Consider the following 16,150-nt stretch of genomic DNA (forward strand, 5'->3'; position numbering starts at 1 on the left):
AACCTGTCAAACGAGAGGGAGAGAAGGGGATGGATGGCATAGAAAATTTAAATGCATTTTTATTGTAAATGAAAAATAGCTTGAAAAATATGCAAATTAGTTTTGAATGAATGAATGAGACACCCAAAACGACACGTTTCAAATGCCGCTTCCGCTTCAAGACTTGATGTGGAGTTGTGGTGAGTGGATGGTTGGACACTTGTTGGTGGAAAAAGTAACCACCACCACCACCAATATAATCATCAGCAGCACACACACACACACACACACACTCAGTGGCAATTCAACAATCATTTGAGGGGATTTTCTCCCCAAATAAAGCCAAACTAGGCGACAATTTTATTGGACACACTTTATTGTACCTTTAGTTCCTATTGACTCTCTCTATTCCCTTCCTCTATGTCAGATTATATTCTGAATATAAAGTGTATCTAAACAAAACGATCGAAAAAAATTGAATTTCTGTATGGACAGTTGACTGACCAACACCATAGATGGCCGACCATTTGATGGTTCGGTCATGGGTTGGGCTCACCAAAAAAAAATAGCAACGGAAAACAAACAAAAAATTAAAACCCTTGGTTTGCCCTTTGTTCGTTCCCCCATGCTCCTCTGTCGCTTATATGGGCTGTAAAAAGCGGAAGTTGTTATTTAGGTTCCCATTGAAATTCTAATGTGCAACATTGAATCGCTTGGTGACGCCAAATTCCATCATAATTTTCCACAAATGGCAATTCCAAGGTTTTATTTCATTTTGTTTTTGTTTTTCTCTCTATTCAACATTAAGTTTAAGTATCGCATATCCGATGGCTAGATGGAAGGAATTCCCTTTTTTTTCATTATTATTATTATTATTACATCTCCGATTTCCTTTATGCCCCAACACTCAAAAGTTCAGTCACACTCAAGTGATTCTCTTTTTTTTTCTTTTCTAAAATAAACCTTACATGAAATCTTACAACACACACATAAGTATATGAGTATATAACCGGTTCAAGTTTTGGTTTTTCTTGGCTGTTTTCGTATGTTTTTCTTTTCGGTTACTCGGCTCGGATGATGATGATGATTGCGTGTGTGTTTGAAATTAACACTATGCTGCGGGTTCATCATAAAAAATATCTGATATTTATTAAGATAGCAAAAAATAAAAAAGGTTCTTAAAGTTATATAGTTGATAAAGATAAAGACGATGTGGATGTTGGTGTTAATGATGATTCAGGAGTTATAAATTCAATGTCATTAGAAAGGAATTGTTTAGGAACTCAATAAAAAGTCATGATTTGCAATTTTTAATACTCTAAACACGATTCAACTTAAAACTCTAACTCTAAACGATCCATTAAGCTTGAGTATTTAAATTGATTTTTTTAATGTTTTTAACATAATTTGAACTCAATCAGAAAGAGTCAAAAATTTAATGGCTGAAAATTACTTTTGCTATATTTATTTTAGAATAAAGTCAGAGAAGGAGTAAAAGCAATTTTGAATGAGGTTTTAAAGGTGTCCGGTTTGGAAAGGTTTTTTTTAGCTGAATCTTATGTTCGATCATTGCTAGCACCTACTTTTAATTAACTTTAGAATTGAATTAAAATTAATCTGATAGAGATCGTAAAGGTGTTCTACTAAGAGAGGTATTTTTAAACTGAATCAAACTAAATCTCAAATGATCTATTTTAGTAGATGGATACATCTAAGAGAGGGCTTAGACTCTATAGTAAAGGTCCTTTTAAGAAAGGTTTCTTTAGGTGAATCGTTTGATTATTAAAGTACTTCTAAACTGCTTTTTGGTCAAAGGATGTTTGTTGGGTTTTGTATTGTGTATAATAAATGCTACGATCTATTGTACTATGCCCTCAATACTTTACTCTTGTTATAAGGTTCCATTTTAACATTTTAAATTATTGTGAGAATTTATTTCAATTGTTTTGCAAATTTAATTGCCATCATGCATATTGTAGTAGAGTGTAATTCAATAGCCCCTTCAGCAATTCAGACAGTTGGCGTATATGACTGATAGCAGTAACATCCAGACGGTAAGTGCCTCTGTAAGCTGTTGCAAAAACAACGACAACAACACCAACTAATGGCCATCAAGTCATTGAACCACAACAGGCTGGCCAAAACAGACAGAAATCAAAAAAGACAGAAAACCTGAGAGACTGAGAGAGACAAATCTGTTTGTTTCTCTCAACTCTTCGATGTCTTTTGGCCAACACACACACGCATACACACTCAACATTGAGTTAATTTAAAACAATCTGGCAAAAATAAAACCAAGAAGAAGAAGATTTACTGGGGTCGAACGCACACGTTGCTTGTTTACGATGACAGTTCCGTCCAGCCTAACAAACTCCCCAATAAATAAGATTGTAATAGATCGCTGGCTGTCCGAATCAATGTGAATTCGTGAAACAAAAGAGAATTAGCTAAGATTTCTAGGTAAAAGGTCAGTTGAAAAGGCAACGGCAGCGGCAGCGGCTCGTTCCAAGGCGTTTGAATTGTTATAATTTAAAATACTACCAAGATCACAGAGAAAGAAAAGAGAGAAGGAGAGAATGAGAAAGAAAGCAAAAGTAAAAGTAAGCAATTAGACAATTTGTTGCGCCTGACCAAGCCGTTCGAAGCAGAAAGCAAAAAAAGTCAGCTGTTCCCTGGTCATCCTTGTAAAGAAAATATATGTATATTCCGCTTTTCGAATCTTAGGCGCCTGACCAAAGAAAATCGATTAATTGCTTCAAAATTTATGAGCAAAATAAAAAAAACTCAAAAACAATAATTGCAATTTATGCACAAAAATGCTAAAATTTCGAAAAATTTAAATAGACATCTGTCCACATGACATGAGTTTTATTTTCATTTCTTATAAAGATATCATCAAATGGAAAATTATCATATATTTTATTTTTTTTAATATGTAAGTGGAATACTTTCATTAATTACACGTTACGCTCATATAATAAAAAGAGATCATCTTTTATAGTAGATATAATTATAGGGCAACAGAATGTTGTCAAGGAAAAGGTGCATTTTATGTCTATTTGGCTTATAGCCGCAACAAAGGCGCGTGCGTTGAGCTAGACAATACTTAACACCATTTCAAGAAGGCAAAGAACCATATAAAGAAGCGTCTCAAACCGAAAAATGATTAATGATCGCAACGATTGCTGGTCGTTGCTCGATTGATCGTTTGTTAAGCGTGCCCGCTTCTCAGTCAAAATGACACCAACAAAAATATATATGTATATTGTAGTCTTTGACTGTTAAACAATTGGCAGCAGTTCTGCCCAAAATAAGATATAAAGGAAAACTTCTTGCCATAAATGGTTTGACTGAAATCTATGCTTATGACTTATTTCATGGTTGGTGGGCGGGCATTAATTGATGTGGGCAGTTAAATTTAATTCGAATTGCAAAGCCAAACAAAACTTTGTAAGAATTTTGATAGAGAGAGAGAGAGAGATTAATTAAGAAGGGCACACGCTTGAGGAAGTTGTTAAAAAATTTGTTATCTTAGAGGTCAGAGCGTGGGCGGAAGATGCGATATCCGAAATTATGATTCATTGTCTAGGTTTACTGACCTAACTAACAAGTCAAGGCGTATAGCATACATACATATATTAGCTAGACTGTGCAGCTTATGCAAAGTTTTTGCGCCCCACCTAAACATTTCATTGTATTAAGCGAATTTCGCCATGATCTCATGTGCCGCACCATGTGCTCATCAACTTAAACGACTCATCAACAACAACATCAGCATTAGCATCATCATCATCATCATCATCACAGTCTTGCATTTGCCCACTTAGATACAAGATAGAAGATACTTTCAATTAGAGATGACAACGTGATGAAGCAATTTCTATAGAGATACAAATTTTCATTAAGTGAAATATTAAGAGGCAGAATAATTGATTAATCAATGATACTAAAACACCGTTAAGTATGAAAAGTCATCGATAGTTTATAAAATCTTTTCAAACCTAAGAACTATTCTCAACTTTACGAATGTTTAGCCAAAAGAACCTCTAAGAAATTTACTCATTTTTCCCTCAACTGCTTAATTGCAGTAATAAAAGTAATGAAAAAAAGGGAATTATAATTGAAATAGAAACGCAAAAAAACACATTTCTTAAACTTTTAACCACTGAGAATTATTTTCAAAGCTATCTTAATATAAGCAAGAAGTAATAAAACCACATAAAAATATATATATAAATAATATTATTATGTTTATGTTTTTTAATTCTAATAAAATTCCGACCAATTAGTCTAAAGATTTTATAACCCTTATAGTATTTTACACAAATTTATGTTATATCTAAAAGACAAAAAATAATAAAAATTAACCCAACCAAATCTAAGCTAAAAATATAAACTTTTGAAATCACGTGACTTTTAACATTTTCGACTTTTTATGACTTTTTATCATCTCTGAACATTTATTTGTGTACCATGCGAATAACTCGTTCATGTGCCAACAACAAACACAATTGCGTTTTAATTTTAATTATTTATACATCTTCCAACGTTCTAAATTTTGCTTCTTTTTATTTCGCACTCAAAATGTGTTAAATGTTATAATGTTTTTTCGTCGTCTTTTTTGTTTAGACATTTCTTGAGTGCACAACAAATCTAAGCAAACTTTGAGAAGATATAACCAAAAACAAGAAAAAAATTTAACGCATAAAAAAAAGAAGCAAAAAAATAAACAAAACATAAAAAAAGCTACAATCCATTTTGGTCGAAAGTGTCTTAAAGCGCTTGAGGGGTCCAAAGCTATATCAAAATCAAGAGATCTTCCGACAATGAGTGACGTTTGGACATAGAAAAAAATGAAAAAAAAAACTGTCAAGGTCTTTGAAAAGTCACACAGCGTGGAAAAGGAAATTGGAACACAAATAACATTTTTTTTTTTTTTTTTGCATTATTCAAAATTTTTATATTATATGTATTTGGGGATATCTAACCAGTATTTATTGTTGGGTGTAGAATTATTCTCTTTGTTATCTGTTGGTGGGACTTATCGTAGCTAGACCCTTGGCTAGAGACTTTTTTTATTTAATTAAATAACAATCGTTTCTATACTCCCAAAGAAGGGTAGAGTCACTATGTGAAAGGCCAGAAGAAAATCTCTTTAAAAATTACCGAATGATTTCCTAAGCAAACTGACAAAACATTTTGTCATCAACATTATCTAAACTTTATAAACATTTAGTTATTAAAAATAAACTTCAGTTTCATCAATTATTCCATTACATTAGGGTATAGAAACTTCGTTTGAATTCTTGGTCCTGATCTTGCAGTAGTTAAAGAACGGAAATAAATAAAAAAATTATTTATAAATCATATTTGCACTCTTATCTTATCATTGTGAAGACCTAAGGCCTCCATAATAATTGTCGACTGTTAGCAAAACACACACACACACGCATAGACACAACAACACTCTATGCCCCCTCTATTAATAAATGGGAAGAAAATGGAATTCGCAATCTCTATAAGTGTAAATTAATGACCCAACTCAAGGCTCCAAGTCGAATAAAAAGTTTCCAAAAAAAAATATATACCAAACTCTGTTTAAAAATAGGAATTACACAATGTAAATGAAAGTTTTATGGTAACTTTATCTGCAGCCGCATATCTAATCTCAAATACATATCTAAATTCAAGTGAATAAATGTAAAACAATTTTCAAAAGATTTATTAATATTCAAAAAGCTCAAACTGCCTTTTACACAAAAAATAAATTGTTGTTAAACTTAATTCATATTATGTAAGATTTAATTATAAACAAAAAAGCATAAACAAAAGGGCCTTGCTAAGGTCTCTTTTTATTAACATTTAATTGTTGAAAGAAGAAAAAAAAACTTAAAACGCAAAAAAAATATATATATATATATATAAAATGGCACATCGCGTGTCATGTCTCAAAAGGTGTTAGGTAAACTTTGACAGCAACTTGTGTAATATCTAATAATGCAATTTGACATAGTTTCACTTCTGTTTATGTCTTGGTCAGATACTTTTTTTTGCAGTTCCGACAAGATTATGACAACATTATGTCTAATTTGCAAAATAAAGCTCTTCATTTCTTTTCTCTGCTTTTGTCTGAGAAATCAAAGACAAGTGAAAGGTCGATTAAAAAGCATAGAAATAGAGGATGAAACCATAGACAAAGATAGAAAGAGAAAACGAAAGTAACTTTTAAGGGTTCAAAAAGGTTCGTAACACTGACTCACACATGCATTTTGGCCCTGACAGCGGACGCTGGCAAGAAAGTGTCTATTATCGATTCTCTAAATGCTGCGAAAATGCGGGTCGAGAATAATAGCGCCAAATTCAATGCCAACTTAATGACAGGAAGGGAGAGGGCGAGTGGCCACAAAAAAAACCGGAAGGTGTGAAAGTGTGATGTCGCGGTGCTAAAATATCTCACACTGTGCATATTTTCACATGATAATAGTTAGCAATATATATTCTATATATTCTTAAGCTAACCAATAACTGATTCTATTAACAGTTCTATGGACATACCAAAACGTAATCCATATAAATATAAGAGTTAACGATGGCAATAAACAGTTAAATATATTTTTCGTTAGGAACCATGACATTTATAAAAAAAAAATAGAACTCATGAATCATGAGATCCGTTGAAATGTTCTTAAAGTTAAGAACATTGCTTTGGTTATTAGTTATGGTTGATTTAAGTATTTTTTTTTTGTTTGTTTGTAGGTCGCTTCTTACATCGACACTGTACCTCACCTGATTTACGTTTTTCCGTTCTATCGGGTACTACCAAGCTTTTAGCTCGTTTAACCCGCAATGAACGTCTCCGTATGGATCGTAGGAATGCCTCAGGCATTCGTGAAAATCTTTGCGGAGTTTCTGGAGCTTTGGTACGCTCTGGCAAAAAGAAATTCTTAACGGCCAGCATTATGATGATGAGAAAGTTAACAAAAACGATGAGGTTAAAAGGGTATATATTATCTTGATCCACTCAATTGGTTTATCGCTTGGCGCGTGTTGACAATGAATAGATGTTTTTCCTTAAGCTTTTTTTTTCTATTTATACTTTTTTTTGCTTTGCTTTGTTTGTGTTTATGTTGGTTTAAAAAATAATAATCCTTTTGGTTTGTGTGTTTCTGTAGAAATTTCTACATGCTTCTGCTATTATTTATTTTGCACTTTTTGGCTTCCTTAAGCCGCCACACATTGGTTGGGACACTTGTTTGGTTTGCATTTGCATATTATATTTATATATATAATTTAGTTGCTTTTTTCAATATATCCGTATGACTAATGTTTCGTATGCACAATTTCTGGTTGTTGAACAACAACAATAATACACAAATCTTATGACGGCATTGGCCAAAAAGCAAAACCAATTACGAAAATACTACGCGAAGACCCTAACCGACAAATCGAACGAGAAAAAATTCATCCGCCTCAGACGTCCATTTAGTGCGCTGGTCGTAACACAACTGAACTGTAATGTTAACTCGCATGTTGTCGTTCTGATAATAACAGAGGGTGGAAAGGTGAGTGTGAGTGGCTCTCTCTCTTAACCTCTGCAAACACACACGTAGACAGAGCAGGGCAGGTAAAAGGTGAGCGTTAAGCTCAATCCCAGAATTTCAAACTTAGTTAGGTTATAGAAAATATACTATATAGTTGGTCAAATTTGCTTGATTGCCTTTCCATTATCTTTAAATTCTATATTTAAAGTTCACTTTTTAAATTTAGACTAAGAAAATTACTACTGACAAGAACTTTCAGTTCATTTGCTTTGACTCACTTAGTATAACATATCAGTTACGGATACAGTTCCAGATTAAAGATATTAATATATTAGCTTAGTTTTCTAGCCAAGTCAAGTTAAACAGTTTATATAACTAATGATAAACTCTAATAAAATTCCAACAATTTTAGAAAAGATTATTACGACTGCAATCAAATAGGTTGAATATTAAGGTTGCATTGAGTTGCTAAATATTGGGCTTTAAGGCTATAATAAATAAATATTCATGTCGTACTACTGAATAGTAAATGGGTTAAAGAAACCTTGATAAAGATTTCAGTACTTATTAGCTCATTTCACGTCGGTTTTAAGTTTACTTTTTATTCAATTATTATTGCAACATTAGTAGAATTACCAACATAGACGAAATAACATAAAAGAAAGAGGAATATTTGGGTATTCTACAACCACATTTAGGAGTTTAGATGTATTAGAAAAAAATTGGATTCGGAAGAGCTTCGAGGCGGTCTCTATAGAGCGTGCTGTGTCGGCCTTTTAGTTCAGCTATCGTGGGTAGGCCCAGGTCGTGGTGGATAACTGAATTTCGCACGTATCATTCTGCTCCTGTAATGGGACGAAGCGCTTTGTTCTGCATGGTTTTGCACGTTTTTATACCCTTGCAAAAAGGGTATATTAATTTTGGTCAGAAGTGTGCAACGCATAGAAGGAAGCATCTCCGACCATATAAAGTATATATATTCTTGATCAGCACGACGGGACGAGTTCAAATAGCTATGTCCGTCCGTCCGTCCGTCCGTCTGGATCAACGCAAACTCCTCCTAGACCGTTGGAGCTACAGAGCTGAAATTTTGCATGTAGGCTTGTATATACTGCAGGCGTTGTATATCTCGGATTCAGCCGGATCGGACCACTATATCATATAGCTCCCATACAAACAGCAAAGTCACGAACAGTGACTTTTCTTAATAACTTCGTTATTTTCTGAGCTATCGTGAAATTTAATATTGGTGAGTTAATTTCACATATAAACGACTACGCCAAATTTGATCAAGATCGGGTGACTATATCATATAGCTCCCATAGGAACGATCTTTCGAAAACAGTGACTTTTATCAATAACTTCGTTACTTTTAATGCGATTGCTTTCAAATTAATTGTTTGTCAGTTTAATATATCTGGTAATGACTGTGCCAAATTTGATAAGGATCGGGTAACTATATCATATAGCTCCCATAGGAACAATCGGTGGAAAACAGTGACTTTGATCAATATCTTCGTTATTTCCTATGCAGAAGAAAAACTAAGATTGTAGGCCGTTCTTTCGGACACATTAGCTTAAACGTTTTTCCACTTTGATGGCTATAGGTAAGAAAAAAGTTACCAAAAAAGTTGCAAGGGTATACAAACTTTGACGCGGTCGAAGTTAGCCCCGGTCCTCTGGTTTACAGTAGATGTAGCTGCAGAGCCCCATTAGGAAGGGCATGTGTGAATATTGGTACCACTATCGCCGTGTAAATTTTTACTTTATTTGCGAGGGACAAAGTGCTGGACCCTCTGAGCATCCAGTCCAGCATTTTGAGTTTTCTGGTACATTCGCTTATTATTTTTTGGACATGTTAGGTTTGCCAGGTTTAGGAATCATTACAATCACAGCAATCTTCCAGATCGCTGGAAGGTGCCGAATGTGAAATATAGCATTGACATGATCACCAGAAAGTCTATAGTTTTGTCAGGCTGCTCTAGATGCCCTGCAAAAGCCTCAGCCTGGTCCGTGTCATCCAGGATAGATAGAAGTTCTTGTTAATATAGATAAAAAAGTAAAAACAATTGACTTATATATTTCAATACAATATCTTTACCAAATTAATAAGCTTCAAGTTAACAGAGCTCTGTTAACATTTGAAAGAGAAAATCAAATGTCACCACCAAAAGAGCATGGAGCAAAGAGTAAAGAGTGTAAGAGAGCCAAAATGATGAGATGATGATGATGGTGATGATGATGATGATGAAGATGAGGAGGTGGAGGAGAAGGAAGAGGATCATAATGCTGGCTGGAGGGGACAGCCGTGTTATATGCGGTGATTGTGGTTATTGTTTTTTATTTTTTTTTAGTTTAGTTTAGTTTGGGGTTTCGGTTAGTGGGCCTTGTCTGTTCAGGGGGCCGAGCGAAATGCAATGATATATAAATTCACTTCCCGGGAGTTGAACATGTGCCATAACCACATAAATACTAACACACATACATATTTATTATGTGTCTGTGTGGTTGTATATAAAATGTAGATATATTATGCATTATAATTTGTCGATTGTTTTCTATTATTCACTTGAGGATTTATGCAATGAGTTGATTTGATTGGAAAGTGGAAGTGGATGCACAAATTATTTAATATGATTAGGACCAAATCAGTGCAATCAGTTGAACATTTGGGCAAAATTATAATGGGTGTCGTTTTATAACATTGAATCGATTGATTTAACTAAAAATAGCATCTTGTATGATTAAATTTGAATGTGCAAATCACATGCAACAAAGTTTTTAGGACAATAAATAACAACATTTTTTTTATCGTAAATTAGATGTGGTCATTAATTTGTAATTAAATGATATTAAAATGGATTTTACTACAGTAGTTTTGTAACAGTTGTTTATCGTTATTTTTTTGAATATATTATATAAACGTGTTTAGTTTAATATGCATGAAAGTGTTGATTTGAGGATATAATAAATTAAATATTTGAAAAATCATTTTGATCGCAATCAAATATATTGAAAAATCTTATTAAAACTTAGTCATAAGACGGATTCTCTTAAAGTGATCTGGATATCAAATTCCCATCAGAAAATTCTACAAGCCAAAAGCACTTATTACACCTTTTTGCTAAAACAACATCAAGTACTACAGAATTTCTATAAAAAATCGTTATGGAAGTCATTAAAAATTATTTTTTTTATAGATATTTCATAAAGAATTAAATGAGAGAACCATAAACTTAAGCTATAAAAAAAACGTAACACAAAAATTCCCCATTTCCATCAATGACGTAAATTGTCGAAATTCTGTCATGCTAGAGTTAGGTTTTGCATGGTATAGAAAATGCAAATTAAAGCAAAAGGATTCCAAGAATCGAACCATAAGTGAGCTAATTATTAATGCTCCACCAACAAATGCCTTAGAAAATCTTACAAATTAACCTATTTAGCTTTTTTGAAAAGCAATTTAAAAAAAGTATTAGTATTCACTTAAATGTGAAAATGAATCATTCAGCAAACCAAATAAATGCCAATTCGTACATCATTCATTGATAAAACTTTCTTATTGCTTCATCATTCATAAAAAAACAAAATCAGAATCTTTTCTATTGCGCATAGAGATTATAAATAACTTAAATGATCATTTTTAGCAAATTATGGAAGATTTACTGAGTCATCTCTACTATGGAAGTGTAGAAATAAAGGAGACATGTGTGACCCACTAAAAAAAGCTACGCAATTTCATTCTGTTTCTTCTTTTTATTTTGTGTTTGCAATTTCCTCGCAAATTGACGTAAATTGTATAGCCACACACACAACAACCCCACAAAAAACAAAGTTTAAACAATATAATCAAATAAGCAGCAAATATACTCAAACTGAAATGAAATGAATGAATGAGTTGTCATAATTTCAACGTTCTTTTCAGCTTGTAACATGACAAATCACAAGGGAGAAGAAGACCAAGTCAGAGTGTGAAAGTCACCATGATGAACTTGATAAGCCTTGCAAATATTTACGCAACAAGGGAGCAACTTCAAAGGGAGTGGGAGTGGGAGTTGTACAAAAGTATCAAATAACTTTTAGCAGGGTGCAAAATTTGGTGGTTAGCCACTGACCAAGCCGAAGAAAACCTAATTTGTTTGCACACACACACACACACACACACACACATATTCACATGGATAGAGTGACATTTTGCTAGCAATTAAAATTGCTAACAAATTGTACGTTAGGGGAGGGAAAATACGCCTCCACGCGAGAGGGACTAACCGACCGGCCAACCGACGGAAAAAACGCACCCTCTCAAGTCAAAATTGTTGCGTTCATAATTAGCCCATGAGCGAAAAGAGCTTTTAACCCTTAATGTCATTTAAGTTACTTTTGGGTATTTTTATCTCGATGATTTCAACAGAAACTAGGGCAATTGAAAAAACAAAATAAAAAGGGAAAGTGTCGACACCACCACCACCCACAAAATGCAACCCCACTAGGAAAACAAAAAAAAAAAATCTGGGCTAGTCTAGTTAGTTCTGGTATCCTTCTCTTGGGGTGCGGCAGTCGCCGATGCCAGACGAGACGTCTGGCAACGTCGTCTCCTCTGTCACACAGGTTGATTAGAAATTCCATTAAAATTACATAAAAAATACAGTAGCTGCCGCACCCTGTCTCCTGTTAATACTACACGCATCGTTCATGGGGGTGGTTCTCAACCCAACCCACCCACCCACCAAGTGACTTCAAGTTGCAATCGCGTGCGATATCTTGGTTTCAACTTTCCTTTCACTCCTCCCCCTCCTCCTCCTCTTCTCTGTCAGACATTCCTTTCGCGTGTGTGTGTGTGTTTTTCTGTTTGTTTCTTTCCCTTTTTTTCAATGTCGCCCTGATGTTGTCTAATTAAGTCGCAAAGTGTGTCCCTGCTTGGGATGTTATGGATTGCCTCAGTTAGTTTGGTTTTCAAAAAGTGCGGCATGTGGCTATGGATAAGTGTCGTGAGCGTGTCAAATTATCGAACATATAATGCAGTTCACGTGTCGCATATTTCTCGTTTCGTCAACGTTTTTATGGTGGGTTAAAAACAGAAATGCAGATTTTCGCCTTGATTATATACTCGTATAATCAGTAGCTGAACGTTAATGTAGAAATTTATGAGATTGGAGCAAATGTTATCAGCTTAAATGTAAGCCAATAAATAATATGGTGGTTTCTAATAGATCTTGTTTATAAGATTTATATAATATGTACTTATTCGAAGAATAAATCAAGACAATCTGTCAATACAATTCAATTTTAATTTAAATTTTTTAAATTTAAGAACTGATTAATAATTACCTCCTACTTGTAATTGTGGTTCTTGGAACAATTTAATTAAAATATTCGTGGAATTCCCCAAACAATATTTAAAATGCAGCTTCAATTTGAATACATTTTAACATTCCCCATCAAAATACATATATATTATCATAAAATCTAAATAAATATCAAAATACATTTTATTTTTTCATCAATAATAAATTAATGGTCAGTAAATTAATAATAAATAAATTATTAAGAGACACATTGTATTTAATTCGTGACTAGCCGGTGGCTCAGTACTTAATCCCGGCTTAACCACCGATGTAGTTGGCGTTTTATCCCCCGAAGAAGTCATTCTAAAAGATAATTCCTTCGTGAATACTGGAAATGATTGTAGATTAACATACTCATGGCTTGATTGAAATTTATTACAAAGTTCTTATTATTTTAGTAATAGAATATGCCAAATAAATAAATTGTTTGTTGTTTGGCGACCTATTTGATTGATGGAAAAATGGAAAAAAGCGATCTATCTATGGTAATTTTTCAAAAGAGTCAGTTACATCTAGTCATTAGATAAAGATAGGTGTTATTTCTGGTCGCTTTTATCCCAAAAGTTTAGATATTGTTACAGAATTCCTTCCTTTACATTACATTATGCAATTTTTGGAAAAACTCTACCTCATTGCAATTAACGAAATTTCAAATACAATTTTCTTATCTACGTAATACCAAATTCGGGTTCGGCTAATTTTTGTCGGCCCATGTAATGATTTTAAAAGGTTATATACCAAGTACGCAAAAGATGACGTCAATTACTAAACTTAAACATTTTAACCAAAGCAAAGACATAAATCAAATGTCAAAGTTTTACTACTCCTTTCTTTGATAATTTGGCATAGGGCAGCAAAAGTTCTTACATATACTGACTCACATCATATCATTTTACATTTTAAAAGTGTTTGGCCTATAGAACGTTTAAATATCTTATGTGGGTTCAATTACTGAAATTATCAAATGTCCATGGAAGCTTTTTTAAAAAGAATCGATGACTGGACTAAAATTTATATTTATTGCATACAATTTTTTAATAGTTGTACAAACTTTAATTGCCTCTTTAACATATTTCACTGATAAATATTAAATATTCATATGTCAGGCAATTGGCTAAACTCAATTATCACTTGCAATTTCAATTGAAAAACTGGGGCCTGAGAATATCGCCCATATCGTATATCGTTCATGTATGTATGATATATTGCCTTTATAAGTTGCACATTTCACAATTCACTTGCTATTCTTTCCCATACTAAATCTATCAGCAAGTTTCATTTTGTTTTCTTCACCTCTTATTTTTGTGTAACGTAATTTACAAAAATACAAACAATGTACAACAAGGGCCCCCACATCCCCTTCCAACCTCCCAACCCTTTTCTTTTATATCATTCCCACTGACCCTGAGACAAGAGAGATGAAGACGAAGAGGCGCTATTGAACGTTTATCGCCATTTCGAACTTGCGTCACTTGTGCTCTTGCTCTCAAACTCATATATCGTATATATGGTATATGTATCTACGATTTACTTAGGTATATTTACGTATGTAAATAATTGAGTTTTGCATATAGTATGTAGGCAAATATAATTTAATTGTTTCAGCAAAATGAAGAAGCAAAAAGAGAAAAAAGAAATTAAGGAATAATTATAATTTTCAAAGAAAAAAGAAAAACAGCTGCTTTTGACTTGGCAGCGATTTCGCGTGTAAATGGCCTACGGGTGAGATGGGAAAAGTAAGTAATATAAAAGCAACAAGAAAAATAAAAATGAAAAGTAAACTTTTTTGTATAATGTCACAGTTGATTGTACGTTGTATAGGAGGGGAGAGTTTCTGTTGTACAGGTTTGAAATTATGATAAGGTTATTTAATTATAGAGATTTTCATTTGGAGCCATACAAGACATTTTTTGGGGCAACTCTTGTTCACTTTCCTTGTGAAATTTGACATTAGCTTGGAAGTAAGATTTTTCACAAACCAAGTAGTAATTATAAAGTAGGAAAAAGAGACTTCTACTTAATATTTTCTTAGTAGATAATTATTTTCTCTATGAATTGTTTAACTCAGATTGTAGAGCTCATTCTACATTAGACCTAGTATTTGTGATTTCCTTTTAAAGTAAATAAAGAATTTGGGGCTCAAATTCTATCCCGTTTCTAGATATTGTAAAAAAGGCCTGGTAAAGTTACAGTGGCTTCAAAAAACTGGGTTCCTTTGGTTTTTCTCCAAGTCAAAAGCCCTAAAAAAATTTGGAATTTTAATCCAAATCAGATTCTGTAGCTAAAAAAAAAAGTTCTTATATATAGTTTTTGTTATTTTTATCAGTTTTACTTTATCATAGTTTTAAAAAATTTTAGAAAATGTTAAATAAGACTTAAATGACAGTTTTTGATCTTTGTATTCAAATGTCTTAAAATTACGAATAAAGTATCAAAATTAATGTAAGATCATCGCAAAACAAAAATAAACCTAAAGTCGCAAATTAGCCTATTATAAGTGCTTGATAATATTGTTTCAAAATTGCATCGAATCAGAATTCGTACTACTAAAAATCCCTTGGTTTTACCATGCCTCCTGGTAAATATATGAATTCATTTACTACAATCTGTTGTGAAACATTTGTTGAAACACATTAAAGCGAAGCTTTCTTCTTGACAAACAGACAAATAGAGAGACAATAGCGAGTGGTCTTTAAAAGGCATCCAATCTGAGACTCTACTTCAACATTAGTCCTTGTTTCTCAAAACAATTTATCTCTTGGGTGAAATTTAAAGAGATTGATTAACAAAGATATATTACTAGAAATTGAATCAATTAAAGTTAGAGAGCAATTGCCCATTTCATCAAAAGCTTGTCTTTTAAACTTTGACTTTCATCTGAATAAATAGCATTTGCACTTTAAAACAACGCTGATTAAGCGGCCTTTGTTACAATTCCAAAGGATGTATTGACTCAATTCTGGGTTATTTTCGTAACATAAATTTTAGATTCCTTAGAGTATTTCGAGTCAAGTGTTGTTTACTTTACAAATTTTCTTTATCATGTTGAAAATCACTTCATCTTTTTTTTCTTGTGTTCTTTTAACTGAAATTGAATTTGACTGCCTTGTTGCCTAAGGCTCCCTAAATGAAGTTGGAGTCTTTCTCTCTCACAATATTTTATATTTTGTACATTTTGATAAGGGGCAGCAATTGGGGGCTGCTGCTGACTGCCACACACACACACACACACACACTCCATTTCATGCCCCACCGACAGGCAAACCATCTCTCTCTCTCATCGTT

General features: G+C 33.1%; 1 protein-coding gene across 2 annotated transcripts in view; it reads right to left on the bottom strand.

Moving 5' to 3' along the window:
- Positions 1–16,150, bottom strand: part of LOC6642423 (centaurin-gamma-1A) — a 73,087-nt gene that overhangs the window by 16,939 nt on the left and 39,998 nt on the right. The window contains exon 1 of one of the 2 annotated variants that reach the window (XM_023175981.2): positions 6,766–7,060. The exons of the other annotated variant lie outside the window; for it this stretch is intronic. Within the exon in view, the coding sequence (XP_023031749.1) occupies positions 6,766–6,937 (172 nt within the window). The 5' untranslated portion in view covers positions 6,938–7,060. Of the gene's footprint in view, positions 1–6,765; positions 7,061–16,150 lie in introns of those variants that run through there. 2 annotated transcript variants of the gene reach the window in all.

The sequence above is a fragment of the Drosophila willistoni genome, assembly GCF_018902025.1.
Source record: "Drosophila willistoni isolate 14030-0811.24 chromosome 2R unlocalized genomic scaffold, UCI_dwil_1.1 Seg167, whole genome shotgun sequence".
In the NCBI taxonomy this organism is placed as follows: Eukaryota; Metazoa; Arthropoda; class Insecta; order Diptera; family Drosophilidae; genus Drosophila; species Drosophila willistoni.